This window comes from Tenebrio molitor, chromosome 2 (assembly GCF_963966145.1).
Source record: "Tenebrio molitor chromosome 2, icTenMoli1.1, whole genome shotgun sequence".
NCBI classification, from domain to species: Eukaryota; Metazoa; Arthropoda; class Insecta; order Coleoptera; family Tenebrionidae; genus Tenebrio; species Tenebrio molitor.
Window position 1 is genome coordinate 7,560,815 of NC_091047.1, and position 18,744 is coordinate 7,579,558.

An 18,744-nucleotide genomic window follows, 5' to 3' on the forward strand; every position below is an offset into this window, starting at 1 on the left:
GATAATTAATGACGACTGGTCCTGCATAAAAAACGTGGGATCGCGTGAAAAAGCGTAAGAGCGGCCGTTCGTGCAGGATGCACCGAGTCGGATGGCCGAGCCGCCGCCTCACACGTTATCTGTTCAGTGGAGCCCCGCCGTTCCTTATCTCATTTTTAATGAATCGTGATTTCCATTAAAGCCTAACGTTGTAGTGTTCATTTTTACGGAGATATGGACCGATCCCATGGCGAGCAATCGTTCCGATATGAATTGTAAGTGGAAAGTCTTGTATGATCGGTTATCGTTGCGCCGTGCCTCCTATTTTTTTCATTTCGGCGTTTTGCAAAAGCCGTATTATTAATGGCTCGTGCGCTATCGATTCTCTCCGAGGCTCTCCTTCTTTCCCGTTCCTGTGCGAGACGGGCGAAGAGAAATGGCGAGGAGAACCGTTGACCCTCGCGGACCGATCCATCACGACGGTGACATTTTTCTGGAAAAGACGCGGTGCAGGGATATCGAACTGCAGATGCAGTACAGGGGCAGCGTGTTACACCACTAATAGTCTTTTCTCCGCACGCAGGACCTAGCGGAGCGTACAGTCCCGACGGTACCATGGGATACATGATGGACGGACAGCAGATGATGCACCGGCCGCCAGGAGACCCAGCCTTCCACAACCAGTACGCGCACTATCCCGCAGAGTACTACGGACACCACCTGTGAGGTAAGCAACGATGACCAACAACCAAACACCGAATGGACCGAACGCATGCTCCACTAAACAACTGCTACAAAAGAAATATTTTTATTAAAAGAGTGGAATTCGAATGAAAACACAATAAAAGTGAATAGTGAATAGCAATATCAGAAGTTACACACCTGGTTACAAAATATGAAGTATTTTATCATATTTTCCAGGCCCTGGTGTAATATTGCAAAGTGACAAAAACGCGATTCTTGTGCATATGAAAGCACTACAGAGAGTCAGATATGGTGAGGTGAAGCGCTGCCTATTAAAGTGTATTTCACTGTTGTAAACTAATAACTATCAGTAAGATTCTTGAAAAGTTTCCTTTCGCTAATCCTAGTAGCGGAAAATCAAAAATGAGAACCAAATTAACAAGTTTGATGTTCAATAGAGTTATGAAAAACTTCTTAGGCGAATAGTACCTACTACCAAGAAAATTTTATTTTGGAAAAAAAACTAAAATGGCTTTTTTGTCGTTGTTGCTCATTGAAGATAAAGCATTAATTTATTATTAACAATTAATTAATTGATAATACATTTTTCGGAAGGTAGGCAACCAATAAAACGACTGTGTATAGTAAGCATACATATGTGTACGATCGAGCTAAGAAAAACGATTCGATAAAACAAAAGATGAGCTAACACTCTTGATTTGTTTTTTTTTTGCTGATCACCTTGTGTCTATAGACATAAATAAAATTGCTGTCTGTTAATTTGATATTTATTAACAAATTTTCGAGCTTCTGGGGTTACTTACGCGATTCAGAAATCAGAACACATGTCAGCAGTTTTTAGAATTTTTATCTGTCTGTCTCTCTGTCAAAAACTAAGGCATCGATTTTCTCCAAGAATGGTTTGTTAAAAAAATCTCCTGATTGTGTTCTACATTTTGTTTCACCACGATATGACGTTAGAGAGCGTTAAGGAGTACATCGCGGTGTAGTGAGTTCGCTTCGCTTATTTCTGTTTCTTTAATTTTAATCTAACCGGTGCCGTTGCAGTCCTAAACGTGTGAAGTTAATTTGCAATTAACGATTACTACGATATTTGCCTGATTTCTTCTAAATTCTTAATTATAATTTTTAATGTGTTGTTTTTAAATATGTAAATAGATTTTTAAACGGGCTTAAATTTCTTTAAATTCAATGCAACTACTTATTTTTCTGTCACAAATTTTGAAGAAACCTTCAAATAAATAAGTATTCAGCTTGATATTGATGTCGCATTCCTTAATAAACCTGCGCGAGCAAAACCGCAGGAAAATCCAATTAGTTTATAATGAACCACGTTCAGGAAAGCCATTTTGTAAGAAATAAAGCCAAATTATCAGAAATCGTTAGTACTGGAGTCATGGAGATAGTGTCTTATGGAAGTGCATGCTAGAAGAGTTAAGTAAAAGAATAACTAGTTCACGTTGTTCCTTCGAACACCTGTGAAGAAATTGAGTTAAAATTAGCGCCCATAATATGTGAAAAGAGGGGTCCCGCAAGGCTCTTGGGTTCCGTCTTTTTGTGTATACACTAATTTGCCTGATTATGTGAAGTACAACATTGTATCAAACGTAGATGATCGATGAGAAGTATCTTTTGAAGAAAAATACCGAATAAAATTTACAGATTTGAAAACAGTTTCGATTTTGAAAGAGTATTAAAAACCCATGTTACTGGAACTCCACAAAGTCGATCAAGCAGATAGTGGGGTAGAGGTGTTGGATTCTCTCATGGGCTGTGACCTTGGAAATATCTGTGCGAAGGCGGAGCGAGAAACCAGTGAAAAATCTGCAAATGGGCGAGAGAGAGGTAACGAAAGACGATGTTTTCCGGTCTTGAGACCGATATTCGTCATTTGCGCAGATACGACTCATAGCCCATGAGAAAATCCAACACCTCTGAAAAGTACATATGTACTTCCATTTTTTGAGAGTGTAATTTTTTTTTTAGTCGAGAACGATGCGTTCGGTCCGATCGTCTTGTATATTTATTGTGGGTGGATGGTCCGTCGGAGATCTAACATGTTTGGTTTGTTCGCAGATCCCCCCTCGCTAGTGACAACGACAATGGACATAGAAATATGCGACTCTTAAATGTGATTATTCTCTGTACAAAGTGTAAATGTAGTGCCCCAGTGTTTAGTTAACGGGAAGGACTTGTACAAAAAGTATTAGACTACTCGTGTGCTGACTGCTGTACATAGATAGTGGTAGGTGCGGGCCGACCCCGGAGCGGTGCCCGGACCGCGGTGTATACTGAAGGGACAGCCGCAACCGTGTAAAGTGATGTGGTCTCGTAGCTTAGGTTCCTCGATGTGTTACCTTACAACACCCTCGTCCTAGTCCCCATCCAGTCCAGAAACGATCAGCCCGATCCTCCTCCTCTTCTTCACTCTGTCCGCCGTCACGTTTCTTAAAAAAAAAATCTTCAAAAAGTACGACGCGTACAAAAAAATAATCCAAGGTTGTGCTGTTGTAAATTACTAGTTGTTATATCTGTTGTGATTTTTTTGCTATTTGAGGAAAAAACCCGAACTCTCCCTGTCCCGATGATGATATACGATACGATATACGTAACTACTGAACCTAGAGAACAAATCGTCGTGGAGGTGGCCCAACGGACCCCTTCGCCCTACGACTAGAATAATAATATCAATACACAAGTATACAGAATGTCGCAAAGTCACTCAGGTGGTCCATGGCTGAAACCCAAAATATCGTACCACTGTTATTATATTGTTAATTAATTGATTGATCGATGAACACATCCAGAACGCAGTTTTCGTTTCTCGTACCAACAACCACTCTGATGATTTTGTTGTTCCGTTCCGTCTTTAGTTACTCGCTTGCCAGGGACAAGCGGAAGGTCGACGGGACGGTTCCGGAGCGCCCGCACAAGCCTTGCCTGGTTATTGTTATTGTTGTTTTGTAAAAAGAAACGGCGCTCGCGAACCACCCCGTCGGTCGTCCCGTCGAAGTTCGGCGACAAGGCAGAAAGAAGGAGTTCATTTCGACCGTTCTAAATTAATACATCCATCGCCCTTGTCCCGGACTACTTCTGGGGTCCGCGCACCTCCGGCACGAGCGCCGCCTCCAATACACGACGTATACGACTTTAGTGATGTTATAGGTTATTATTATTATATGAAATTATGGCGTACACAATGGCGGCGACGAGGCGGAGTTGCACGGCTCACACTCACCTATTGTTTGAAACTTGTGTGTATTCTTCGTTACCTTTGTTAGGGTCAGGGCGGGGGGCCAACAAGTATACCGATTTTTACACTCCGACTTATAGTTTTTGATCTGATGTACTCTCGAGTGTGTTGTACATATTTAATGCCCGCGCCGACACGATACGACTCCCTCTGCCCCAGGCCCAATCGTTTTTTGTACATACAATTACCTCCGATGAGAATGTTGGCTGTTCGTTTTAAGTGATTTCCATCATGAATCATTATTCGCCTTATCCAATGTATACGAAAAAAAAAACTAAAATCAATACAGATCAATGAGAGAATATCGTACCTCTGTGTTATGTATGAGAGGAAACTTTATTGTGTTCTGCTTTTTAATGAAAGTATATATTAATATTATAAACGATTATGGGACGAGATACCTCTAAACTAATTTGGTAACGCCGTGTCCTCTGTATAGTGTTTTTTTGAAACGTGAGCATTAAATGCTACATCTTGTGTACTTATATAAAATGTGTTTTTAATACTACCGACCCACCATCCCTACCTACTCAGTTTAACGTAATAGTACAAATTCTAGTTTTACTGTAGCGCTACATGTGACAGTCCTCTCCCGCCGCCCCCGTCACACAATCCCGACCATGTACAGCAGTGCGTAGCACAAAAAGGGAAACAAGCCCCACAGTCCGCGGCCCCCGAGCCGTCAGATCCACCACCCGTTGTTTTCCTTTTTTGTTATGCACGTCTTCTAAATTTCTTTCGATCTTAATTTAGTTTCCTCGAGTTTGTCACGATCGCATTATTTTGGTATTATGCTGCAAGATGGGACGTTTAACTTTTCTGTACTGTGATTGAATTATTGTTAATTAAGTGCAATTTATGTTCATGTAAATAAACAATTATTTCAAATTTCAATACTAATAAACAACAAAGTAACTAATAATCTACTAATGAATGTCTCCTAAAATCCTCTCTTAAAACGAACGTAATACTAACAATTTAAAAGAGACGTTGAGCAGTGCAGTGCAGAGTCGAGCAGAGTCGGGCTGACCGGAGGTAAGTGTGTTATTATTTTGTTCCAGCGTCGGAGATCATCCTCCCGGAGCTAATTCCGGCTGAAATATCGTCCGGGCGTACGGAAAGAGCACCAGGACATTAACGTGCAATCCTGATTCCGGACTTGAACGGCCATTGGTCATCCTAGATTGGTCGCGGGGTCCGGTTGACAGGTCCTATATAGGCCTGCGCCCGGAAATTGTGTCCAGTGCTGGCGGCTGCCTTCCGGTTCCGTTCCATTCCTTACACCGCGACCGCCTTGATTCATTACCCTTATCGTGGACCTGGACCGAATGACTTTCTCTCCCCGGTTTCTGGAAAAAATCGATCTCCAGATTCGTGGCCGCATCATTCCGGACGACTTGTAACGACAATTCCGACATTAATTAAATAAGGAACCGATGTAGTCGGACACGGTGAATGAATAACAAATGGTAGGTGGCGTGCCGTGTCAATCAAATGTCCGTGCTACGTGACCGATGAGTGTTTCCGGCCGAAACACCGCCATTTTCTCTCTTGGTTATTACCACGATTACGGACCGAAGGGCTTCCGCAACGTCAGCGATATCGCCAAGAAGTTGTCCACGGGATGCACGAATCGGCTTCGTCCGAGCAAATTGCGCAAGCGGCACTAATTATCCGTCCCCACTAATGACGGAGCAAATCGCTCGTGCTGCGAATTCGCTTGACAATGCACAATTTTAACTAAATTTGACACAGGATGGCCAAATTTTATACTCTTTCTCTTCGGTTTGCGATCTTCGCACTTGGGTCTTCCTTTTGAGGGTCACGCCGTGAGAATTCTCTGCCTACAACACTTCATACTCTGACACTCGCTGGCGGTGGTAAAATGGGTTGCCAACTGATCCAACAAAGATTATTGTAAGTCTGAAAAGAACCATATTTCGCATTATTTTGGATTTTTTAATGTTACAGTTGGCTTCAAAAAAAACGGAAAATGAAATTTGACCTAATGTGAATTGGAAATTTAATTTGTCAATTTATGTCAATTTGTGTCTGTTTGACAGTAGTATTTCTGACACATAAGTGCAGTTTTTTTAACCTAAATTCTAAAAGGCCGTTTCAAACTATAAAAATTTAATAAAATCTGACATAACTTTTTCTGACAGTTCCCGTTTTTTTTGAAGCCAACCGTACAAGAATAAGATAAATCATTTCAAATTTACCAAAGCTTTAAAGACTTGGTACAAATCCAAAAAAAAATCTCGCATTGACTTTTATTCATTTTTCAAATATTACTAAACTAACTAAAAAAATGTATCGACAATAAAGACAAGATTGAATGAAAATAGTGTTTTATTTTTCCTTATTGATACTAGTTAAGTCGCAGAAGTTTTAGACAGTGATAGCCACAGTACGCTCAAAGAGAAAAGTACATACCACGTGGTGTCAAGTCTGACTGGTTGTCGTATAAATCATGGAACCGCCCATGTACTTGTAAGTACTTTTGAACGTACTGTACAGTCTCTTGTTGATGAATAATTATAATAAAATCTCTAAATCTAACAACAAAGAAAAACGTTTCTTGCTCAGATTTTTTCCAGTAAACAAATAATTATCATCCTAGATCTAGAGGAAATGACAGGTAAGAACTCCACATTTCGTATTTATGGCGATTGTCAAATCAAAACAAAGAAAAATTTCCATAGAGAAATTTAATTTCTGGAAAATAATGAAACAAAACAATCTTCTACTAATATGACAGATGCAATATGCAATTATTGATTTGCATAAGATTACATTTGATCCAGTTGGGTTAAAATTTGAAAATTTGTCGTCAGAAAACAATAGATAAGAATTGATTTTAAAACAATTTGCCAAACCAGCTTCTCTTTTCACGTATATTTTCTTAAATATGTAAGTATAATATTTATGGAATTGTAGAAAACAATAATTATTGTTACTAAAACAATTTGTAAAATTAAGAAACTATCTACATCTATATTACACAAATAATTATATTTGTGTATCAAGGCCAAAAAGTGTATCTTTTTTGTCGTTTTCTGGTTGAGGCGCAGCCGAGGCTTAAACAGCGAGGACAAAAGGCATTTGTTGGCAGAGGTGCACATTAAATTTTTTAGGCGATCGCACGAACTGCAAAGCAAAACACATCATTAGAAAAATTACAAATTTATTTTTCAAATAAACAAATTGATTAATACATATTAACAATTATAGTTTGCCAACAAAACCAGAAATTTACTATTTGCAATACAATGACTTATTTACATAATTTATGGTGATAGGACAATTATCGGTTTTGTCGGTTTCGTTGCTAACTTACTAAACAGACCAACAGATGGCGCAACGGTCAGCGTCCGAAAAAGAATTACTTTTCGTCCCCTTGTGAGTACGTAAAATTACCGTTTTCATCAAGGGTGCCTAAAAAATGTTTTTATTATTAAAACTGTTCCAAAAGTGATTTATTTATATTTTAATGTTTTTATTATTATGTACATAATTATTAATGTTTTTATTATTAAAACTGTACCAAAAGTGATTTATTTATATTTTAATTTAACATAAAATAATAATTAAGCAGACCTGGTAAATTTCAAAAATTTCTACTTATATAGTAATTTTTTATTTCCTAAAAGCTTTTCTTTTTTCTTTCGAGAAAGCTCGTTGTTGAAAATTTTAGAAATATGTAATTTCTTACAACTTTCTGTTTAGTAACAACTGTGACACTGTATGTGTGTAACATTGTTATTGCAGGAACAAAAGGAGAAGATCTAGAATAATATAAAATATAAGAAAATACAATTTTCAGGGTTCAAAAATAACAATTGAAAGGATGGGTTAAACGACTACACAATTTCTGTCAGAAACAAAATTTTTCAGGATCCGAAAAATTGATAATGATAACAATATTGGAGATGGCACTGCGAAAATGGAAATGATCTAGTTCCAAAATTGACTACACTGGAGGAGGAAAGAAGACAAAGAAAAGCACCATCTAAAATTGGAACGTGCTGAAGATTTGTCTTAATGAGGTCGGTATCAGTTAATAACAATATTATTAGCAAGTATTTTTAAAACTGTGTTTTTCAGATTGAATCTTTAATGCGATCAAGACAGAACTTGCAACGAAATTATGCAATTTCGAACATTTTTCTCCGTTTTTGCTTGATTTATGCAACTTTCTGATTCCGCCTCCCATTTTCATACTTAAGACGTGCCCAGATTCTGCAATGCTTCGGTTAATAAAGTTTGAATTTCCATTTGTACAACCAACACAATCCTGTAATTGACTTTAACGAACATCGTCGACTCTTAACAATTTTATTTGCAATCTTCAGAATAAATGATCTTGGAGTTTCCTCCGAAGAACGAGTTTTCGTTCGAACCGTTCCAACAAATTTCCAAACGCTGAAAAGTTCAACTATTTGTCGTGTGTTTATCTGGAAGATTGCGCCCTGCAACAAATGCGGGGCAATAACTTGTTGAAGAAGCGAGCTGTGCTTGATGTCTTGGGATAATCTCTAATTTCGGAAGGTGGCAAAAGAGCTTAAACTTTTTATCGCCGCCGCCGCCGCCGAATATTTCCCTGATGGAATCCGTAGCGATGCACCGGGGATAGCCCGACTATTGCGTTGTAAAAGCAACTAACAATAACTTTAAGGTTATTTGGAGCACCTCATAACCGTAACGGAGGGGCGTCTGCGATGATTTGGGGGGCTTGTTCGCCTTCCATGTGATAAGCAGTTAGTTTTCATCTCGTCAGACGACACGGCGCTCGTTTCGGCGGCAGTTTGCATCTCCTACACCGCACATACCTCATTATTCTTTCATGCTATTGCAAATTATCCATCGGGAAGAGCCGGGGTTGGAAGGGAGTCCCTCGGTTAAAAAATTCCGAAAGTTGCCCGGCCGGAAACTTAATTATATCGGATGTTTCGACTCAGCTGCCGGGGAGATTTACAATCGAATCGACCGGATCGATCGGCGGCAGCCCTAATTAAAAACTCCGGGATGGCTGCCGGAATAATTCCGGACCGAATTCGTCGGGTTGATTCCGGTTTCACGTACTACAGGTGTGCTCCTAATACAGCGAAGTGTTTCTAGGGCCCCTTGGGAGCGGGGAAATGGATTGGAAAACTTCCATCCATTGATTTGTATTCGCTCTGCGTCCGCCTGCCACTGTACTCACATATTCACCGACCGGTTGGTTACCTTATACGACTACACTCCGAATGGCTCCATTTCGGGCCAGGATCGACTTTTCCGAACATTACTCGCCGCACCCTTCAAAATGGATGGCAATTAAAGAAAATGACCGCCACCCACGCCGTCGACGGTCCGTTAGATGCAGCGCTCCGGGCGCAGATGACACTTTACTTCTTCAGTCCGGTTGCACCGGAGGAGTGGTCGACCGGCGTCGAGTTACGGTCTGCGGAATGGTCGATCGTTAAGCTTTACAGAGATGATCACTGATCAGGTACTGCCAGGAGCGGATTTATCGTGACACTTATCGAGTTCAAATTTCAAGCGCAACGGATTCTTTGGGGCCCTCCCTGATGTCTTGCATTTCCTTTTCTCAAACGTTTTGCTCGCTTTTGCAAATGCAATAAAGACCGATTTTTGCACTGTTGACTCTCTGCAGTCCAAATTTTGATACGTTTCAAGAACGTTTCTGGAATAGATAGACAAAATGCGATATGATCAAAAGTCGACACATCAAAAACTTTTTCACATTACTGATTTCTTCTAAATTCGTGATTGTAGATGACATCTAGAAAGATGAGAATTCTAATTAAGAATAAATAATTTAGATCTTCATTTATGTTATTACTATTTTAATCAAATTACAATAATTAACTAAAAATGGACAAAGTTTTTTAAACCAGAGAAACAGGAAACAAAATACAAATTATCAATAACGTTTGAGTGTTGAAAAAATTTGAAGGTGAAGGTTTCCTCCAAATAATAAGGGGATTTCAATGCATACCTACAGTATATTTATACAGGGTGTTTCTGAAACAGGTTCATTAATTTTAACTGGTAATAGAACTCGTCAAAAGGAACAACTTTTCTATCTACCATTTTGCCGAAAAACGATGTTTAATTCCAAAAAAATTGGAGAGATTTTTCACTAAAATAGCCCTACGCCACTAAATACTGCAATGGCTAATTGAGATCAGCGCTAATATGAAAAAAAAACATCAATTTTCATCCAGAAAACGTGTTTTAACGCAGAAATCGAAATTCAAATAAATCTACCCGTATAGCAAAAAATCCACTTCGTAAGAATCTGGTTGTTTCACGTTTTTAGGTAGCTTAGTTTTGGAGATATGAACAGTTTTAGGAAAATCTTTCCTATTTTTTTAAGCCATTACGCAACGTTTTTCGCCAAAATGGCAGAGAGAAAAGTTGTTCCTTTTGATGAGTTCTATTACCAGTTAAAATTAATGCACTTATTTCAGAAACACCCTGTATAACGATATAAAAGAATGCGACAAGAAAAGTACCGTGCTTTGCTTCTCAGTGTATTTAAGAAATACATAGTTTTTAGCTTTCGATTGGTGCATGTGATCTTGTTTCTTTAATGTAATTGGCTAATGAAATTATAAATCTACAAACAATTTTTATGACTGTTATCCTTCCTCATCAAACTATGTCTCTTAAGGTGACAAATATTTTCGAAGAGCTCTTGTAAATTTTAGGATTGATAATTTCTTCAAAGTATGTAATAAGTTCTATTCAACGCAACAAGATAGTAAAATGCATTCACTTGTTTTGGCATAATGGAAGGCCATGGAAATTTTGCATTTAATTTGGTAGTAAAGCTGTCTGTTGAATTAGGTTATGTTTTTCTAAGTTTGAGGTTGTAAACAGCGTCAATGTCTAGTATATTGTTGTCAGTTTTACTAGTTTGCAATAGAAAAATACTCGCGGGAAATTCAACATCTTATGTTCATTTTGATAAGGTCAGGCACTTTAGTGACGGAAAGCAAACAGTGTGTCCAACGTTAAAAAAATAAATCATGGCTTCCCATTATGCCAAAACAACGTGAACGGTGTTTATTTTTGTTTTTTAAATTAGGGTTTCAAAGTCATACAAAAATATTCCAAAGTAAATTATATTAAAGTATGCCGTCCAAAATATTCTATTTTGCTTTTATATTAAACTAGAGAAATAGAGAAACTCCACTGTCATGCGGTTTTACGTTTGCCTAGTAATAGGTAACTAAACGCTGTTCAAAAATCAAAATACCATTGTGGTGCAAATTACTTATGTTACTGTAATAAGTAATAGGAAATGTCATGAAAAATGTGTGTTATTTGCACCACAATTTGATTTTTGAACAGCGCTTAGGATCAATATCTATATTCTATTGGGTGATTCAAAATGATTGTAGATAAGTATGGCAACTATGTACGAAAATGTATGTGCCAACTCTGCGAGTAGGGTAGACATGACATTTGTATGACATTTCATAAGTGTGCATTTGGTTTTTTTTTTGTACCATTGCACATTGATTTGACAATTTTCAAAACTGCGCTACTAGGAACTGTCAAAGAAATGTCAACTCTATCGTACCCACACAGTTGCCACATAAATTTTCGTACATAGTTGCCTTGCTTATCATTTTGAATTACCCAATATAATAATATGTAGATGAATAAAATTATCTGCAAAATATGACTGTCCTAATGTCAGTAACTTTGATGAGGGAATAGCTTTTAAGTATATCGTTGCAGCGTTAGTCACCTATTTTAGTTTTCAAAATTTACCTAATCGATTTTTTTCATGATATGTATATTAACATTTTTTTTAATATTACATTTTTAGAGAGAATCAATTTTTCTAACTCGGCAAGACGAGAGCTGCTCCTTCTTCTATCTTAATTATTTCTGCTATTTGTACCATTCAGAGTCCTAAAAAATGACTAAAGATGTCACGAATCTAAAGATTTTAGACTTTTACAAACTTGAACCGTTGCAATTGTCTTGTCAAAGTACCGGGTGACTTTAAATAGTTGAGACAAATTTAGTGGGTTGGCACTCCCGAGTAATTGGTACGCCTAGTCATTTGTCAAAGAATTGTCGGTTGATTCGCTTTCTAGGTCTTGATAAATTGACATACATATTTTACTATAGACTCTCTGACAATCTAGCAGGTCGTGATTTTGACTTTTGAACTGTCATATTTGCATTTGACAGTCAAGAGTACCAATATAAAACGGTAAATCTGTTGCCAACCGAACTAAAATATGTAATTTCAATCATTAAAAGTCAACCGGTACAACTTTTGAATTTGAAAATATGTCCAGTTGTCAAGGGTACAAAAAAAATCTTAATTCTTACATTATTTGAAAATGTCATGTTCTGATAAAATTCACAACTTCTACAAAATACCACACTCAAGCTAAATTCATTCTGTCGAAATTCGCCATCACGTCTCTGAAAGGTTTCATGAAACTGAAATTTTTACACACGATGAAGATTTCATTATTGCTTATCTCTCCTATCAAATTATGTATATATTTTTCGAATATACATTTTTGAAAAAGCATTTATCAAATATTAAATATTTTTAAAACAGTCAAATCTTTCAATTCTACCTGCCCGTAACTCAACAACTCACGGACGAGACAAGGATTTATACCATCATATTTTAATCTACGACACTAATTTGTCTTGTCGGTGGCATTATTAGCTCGAAAGCCTTTTCGAATTACCAAGGCGTTGCAACACCACTCATTGTTTCACGAAACAATAAAAATTCACTGCAGTCATTATACAATTGAAGAAAGCGGTGTCATCCTATTTTCTTCCGGTGTAAAAAAAATGTTTCGTACAAATTTTGGGATTAGTTTGGTTCTTGAACGATCGGAACATCTTTCTCCGATGCTTTTGCATCAAGTGATTAGTATTATTCGCTTTAAATGAGATGTCAACTATTGCATTACGCTAATTCCTCCGTTCGTTTGGGGTTGTTTTCGTTCGGAAAATGCGCTTTCTTTGCAGCGGTCGGGGCGATTAGTCTCGCGCCGCAACCCTTCGCCGCGTCATCCTCTTTACGCTTCCATCCATCTCCTGGAAGCGCATCCATATTCATATAATTGTAATCGCATCATGCATGTGTCATTTGAGCAGTGTAACTACATTTCCTGGGCATTGTCGTCGGGTTATCGCGTCCCACCCCTCTCGACTTAATATTGTACGTTTTCTCGTCGCCACCCCTATCAAAACTCGCTCTCGCACCGAATCGCAATTGCATCGTCGAAATCGCCGGTCAAGACCGAGGTCCGTCGCAGCATCCGTCGGAGGGTGGCGGCGCCGCCCCCTCCCCCAGCTTTAATTAAAGGGAAACGAGTGCCCCTTTAATGCGCGCCGCGTATCTCGTGTGCGCGATTAAGGGCCTGTCAAAAACAGAGAAATTCATTTTTTCGCATTCGTTCTTTAATTCCTTTTTTATCAGCTAAGCGGCATTCATCCGGCCCGGCCGTCGCTCCTCCTCGCCGCCCTCCGCAGCTTTTTTCTCCGGCTGGAATGCAGATTTTTTGATTAAATGTTTTCGCACCGCGGCCTGTCTCCGATGACAACGATCTAGCCAGTTAGGAAACGAATGGATTTCCATTATTTTCGAACCATAACTCGAGCCGGGCTTTTTTCAATACCCTCGCCGCCGCTCCCGGAATGGGGGTTGCGAAAATTTTCATCTCCACCGTCCTATCGACGCTTCAAACGAGCGGCTAGCGCGGATTTTACACGACGCCGCCGAAACCTTTGTTGTACGCGAATTATTAAGAGTTCACGTTTTTTCGCAGCAGGAAATTCCTCATTTTTTTTTATTCGATTAATTTTTATTGTGCGAAAGTGAAACCATAAAATCAGGAATTTTACATTCATTTGAGAAGAAAAAATTAAAAATCCTTTTTCTCGCATCACTAAAAAATACCCAGCGTTTGATAAAGAGGCAAAAATTTCAATATTGTTGAAAAAGGAAAAAAAAATGCCTATGGAGAGTGTCGTAAGAACTTCAATGACACAGTTCGTTTTCTCGTGGAACACTATCCAAATGTAGCCTTTACAAAATGTAAGGTTAAGAGTCGTCAATTTATTTGAAGACACAGGAAGCGTAGGTGAACTAAATTACCTTGCTAAAATATCCCGAATATATTTTAGTCCTTTATGGAAGAATTAAAGCATCCAGTATAATAAATTACGTCCAAATGTTTTCTTTAACTTTGTAAGTGTTTGTAAGGTTAGCAAGATAAACGTCAAATATGTCACCTGCGCTTCTGCGAAAAGGGATGACCAAAATTCTGCAAAATTGCGCGTTTGTTTCATACGCGTCTATGTTTTTGCATTTGCAGCCACGTTTAACACAGTTTTTTGCTTTTTTCCTGCAAACCAGACGTCTTTCAAGGACGAGTTTGTCCCCACAGCATTTTTTATTGACGATCAATTTTTTATGTACATCTTAGTTGATTCAATATTTTAAAAAGACATGTAAAAATTACGTTTTTAAGACTTGGGTGATTGCATTAATGGGATTTTATTCTTCATCGTCTAAGATCTAAGATATCTGCATTTTAAATTTCACAAAAATCCGCTGGAAAATAACTGAGTTATTAGGCTCGAAAGTCTTAGCTGAGACATCCTGTATCTTTTAAATCCACATAACAGGTGCAAATGTAATGTTGGCTGCAACACAAATTTCCTTAGGCTCATTATCACTCGTGAATAACCCTGTATAAATAAAATTAAAAGGGGAATGCCTCTCTGTTATTCCGATATTTAAACAAACTTTGGGACTTTTGTAGTTGCTTAAGCGATACAAAAGATTTTTTAGCAGTTTTTAGAGTTTTTATCTGTCTGGTTCTCTGGTTGAATCCAGTTAACCTAAAAAACCAACTGTCCGATTTTTTTCAAACAAAATTAGTTAGAAAGGTAATTTTCATGACTGTTCTGCACTTTGTTTCATCACGATATGATGGCAGAGTACGCACTAACGATAAATCTGTGTCGAGTGCTGAGCTCGCCTCGCTTATTTCGGTTTGGTCAGGTCAAGTCCGGTCAATTTAATTTTAAGCGGCACGTCTTATTTTTCTTTACATTGCAATTGTAATCGTCAAAATAGCTATTTGTGCAATAAGTTAGGAAAAGTGATTTTTTTCCGTACGAGATGCGGGATTTTTAATCGAGACGAAGTCGAGATTAAAAACGCGTCGAGTACGGAAAAAACACTTTTCCTACGAATTGCACACATGATTTTTTCTACTGGAGTTTGGAAAATACATAAAATTTGGATATTTTTAATATACTATTAATTATTTCTAAATTAAAAAGCGAAATCAAAATTGTTCTGCTTTCGTTACCATAGAGAAACAATTTATTAATGAAAAATTGTGAAGGCGTTTAAGCTTTTGTCTCAATTAAATACCAGTTTTTACGTTACGTATCCCAGGAGACAACCAAAATTGAACTTTTAATGTTGAAATATTATTTCCGCCCATAGTAGGAAATTTTTCACTTTTCCTAACTCAAATTAGTATTACAATGTTGAAGTTTTCCAAACTCTAGTAGAAAAAATAATTTTTAATTTGATTTTTACTTTAATATCTTTATTATCTAAAGCAGCGGTTCTTAACATGTCCTCCGTAGATGATTCTTGTTACATATTTTTCTTTTACAACTTTTCCGTAGTTGATGAAGGACACTCCAAGCAAAGAGTTAAACGAACCTTTGGAGAAACAACAAGCAAAAGCTAGTTATCAATAAAATTTTAATATTCAATTTAAAATTAAAAATTCTTATACCTGGAAACCGAGCTTTTTACATGTTTTATCAGTTCACCCTTTTTAAACCCTTCATAATTAAATTATAAAGCTCCAGCTGGAAAAAATAAAATATGTAGTGACTGTAAATACAGTTAAATTGCTCAATTTTGCCAAACAATAAATTATCCATTGTCCATTATAATGTGAAAATAATATCGGCTGTAAAATTTTAAAAATAAAGGAAGAAAGAAGGTTAAATCTTTAAAATCTTTTGTAGACTTGATGTAAATGTCTGATAACAACGGATTTGAAATATTTATTTTAACTACACACTGTATATGCATGTATCATTTTATATTCCTAGTAGAACAATAAATGAAAATATTTTGGAAAGGATCGACGTACCTGCTGCTTTTTCGCTTTAGAATTAAACATTTTTCTGTAACTTCATTAAAAAACTGTGCCTTTTTACAACTTTTCAAATTCACAAAAAGTATCCAATATTCCTTCCATGAAAGGGTTTACAAAGTGAAAGGGTAACTTTCACCCTTTCGCTTTTTCAACGCTTCCTAATGGAAGAAATATTGAATATTTTTTGTGAATGTTTTTTTCCAATTTTATTTGACAATGATAAAATGGTTTCTGGCAAATTCCGAAGCAATAAAAATATTCATTTTCAAAATACATACCTAGTCACTCTATGTACAAGTATACAAGTGATCAAAAAGAAAACAAATCAGAGCAGGCGTTACAAATAATCGGTCATGTCCTAGCGGAATTCTACAGGGTGATTCATCTTTTACCGCCGGTGGCAAAATGACCCTTCAGAATTGAGAAAAATTTATAAAATTTACAGGTGATTTGTCGAAAAATATACTTTCGACCGGTATAATTTGTTTCAAAAAATTTTTTTTTATTGAGCAGATATTTTTTATAAAAAACTGTTTTTCAAAAAAAAATATTTTCAATTTTTTGCATTAGAATGTGGCTAATGGCGTATAAAATCAATATCTGTAATCCGTTTCGAAAAATGTTTGATAGTTTTTGTATTAAATCGATTTTAATGGAAAAGTTGTTTTTATTGATGGTTGTTGGCTTTTAATGTTATAAATTTTCTCCAACAATGACTACCTTGCAAAACTGACCTGCTTAGACGAATTTCTTCGATTTTACAAAGGACCCCCTGCTGTGGCAGTAAAAATCCTCTAATAAATCTTATTGTTAAGATATATGGACATTATGTCGTAAATCATCAAGCAAATATAAATTTGAATATCAAAATGCGTTTATTTCAATAATACCATACGCTAAAATTAATTTAACATGGTAAAATTGTGTGAAAATACCTGAGTGTGCGTATGCTACAAAGTTGAATAAATTAAACAATTAATAATTGAGAAAATGGCAAAATTTGACCTAATTAACTTGTAATTTTCATTTTTTGATATTATGTGCCTTATGGATAATAAATTACGTCTGCAAAATATGAAAGGGAAATCATAATTTTTAAGGTCAATTTTGCCACCGGCGGTAAAAGATGAATCACCCTGTGATGAATTGTGCATTTTATTATTATTATTATCTGATAATGGAGACAATTTATAAAATAAACAAGAGTAACATTTTACATTCGTAAGAATGGGTAATTTACTTGCTTTATTGCCAAACGCGACGCCACTGGTAAGCAGATTTTTCGGCGAAATGTCAAACAAATGTCAATTTTAAAGTAACGGTGTAACCTTGAAAAAAAGTTTTCCATTTCGGCAAAGTTTACGGACGTTTTGACAAGCTATCTAGTTTCAAAAAATGTCAAAAAGTATGGAACATCATAACTGTTTATAACTTTTCCTAACTGTTTCATAAATAAGTCTGTTTGGATTTTTTTTGGTTCAAAACATTACAATCGTAAGTACCTAATATACCTAACCATTTAACAACTAACTACAATAGTTTCAACACAAATTTTATCTTATCAATAATAGTTATGAGTTGATCATTAGTTGATGATACCAGTATTTCAACTGATATCACTCAACATTTCTTGGAAAAAAAAGTTTAATATGTAATTAACACAACAAAATACACTGATTTCTTCAGTATTTGAAGAGAGTTTGACATTTAATCATAAACGTAAACTGGATTTTCACAAAAACGGTTTCAGATTTTTTTGCGCCGTGAGGCAAACAAATTCATCAGGAAAAAAAAAACCTCAACACTAGAGGTAAATCATGAAATAATTAAATGTCACGAGACAAACTATGATTACAGTTTTCCTGGAAGTTGCATTCTGAGACAAATAGATAATTCAATTGCGTATGGTGAAAGCTTCACAATTTTTTTTATTTAAAATATTATTTAGTCCGTTGAGTAAAGTTCAAACGATAATACATAATAAGCTTCCACGGTCATCGATACAATATATCTCTTTTGAAGTCAAGTTTTCCCTTTCTTTCTATTTTGCCCGTCTCATTTCAGTGCTTAATGGTCTAGGTCGCGGTGATGCTCTGGGGGATAAATAAACAGCGATGACAATGCCGGACAAGAAGTCTGCCCTTTGCCGAGTTTTTTCCTTCGACGTCTCCTGTCAAATGTACACGAACTATCCTTCGGTCCTGTAATGGACACGAAATCGTCGGAGAAAAACAGAGCTTAGAGCAAGAACTGAATCGGCCTCGAACCGGAGCGAATAAAAAGTCCTCTCTACGAGAGCCCCTCGGGGTGGGTAGACAAATGGGTGTCGCTGCATATGTAAAACGAGGAGCCCAGTCACCCTTTGTCTGTCATTTGTCACTGTCCGAGCGTCGGGGGCGGCACACGTCGTCATGGTAACACGCACACGACCGCTATGCCCCCGTGCATCATAACCGAAAAAGAACACACGCACCACGGGAAAATCGCGATTCGGAACCGAGAAAAAATAATACCGTTCCGATCAACTGGAGCGGCGCTAGCAGGTAAGGGTTGTTCTTGAAGGTCGAGCGGGGGGCGGCCGGGGCGGCGGAGAAGGAGAGCTTTCTGGCT

The 18,744-nt window shown here is 37.2% G+C and overlaps 1 protein-coding gene across 5 annotated transcripts in view; it reads left to right on the forward strand.

Annotated features, from left to right (window-relative positions):
• The window catches only part of hth (homothorax), a 123,244-nt gene extending 118,385 nt beyond the window's left edge, over positions 1-4,859 (forward strand). For 4 of the 5 annotated variants that reach the window (XM_069037345.1, XM_069037347.1, XM_069037346.1 and 1 more), the window contains 2 exons: positions 545-706; positions 2,761-4,859. In XM_069037345.1, the coding sequence (XP_068893446.1) occupies positions 545-705 (161 nt within the window). In that variant the 3' untranslated portion in view covers position 706; positions 2,761-4,859. The remainder of the gene's footprint in view (positions 1-544; positions 707-2,760) is intronic. The other variant, XM_069037350.1, reaches the window with a different exon arrangement.
• The last annotated feature ends 13,885 nt before the right edge of the window (positions 4,860-18,744 follow it).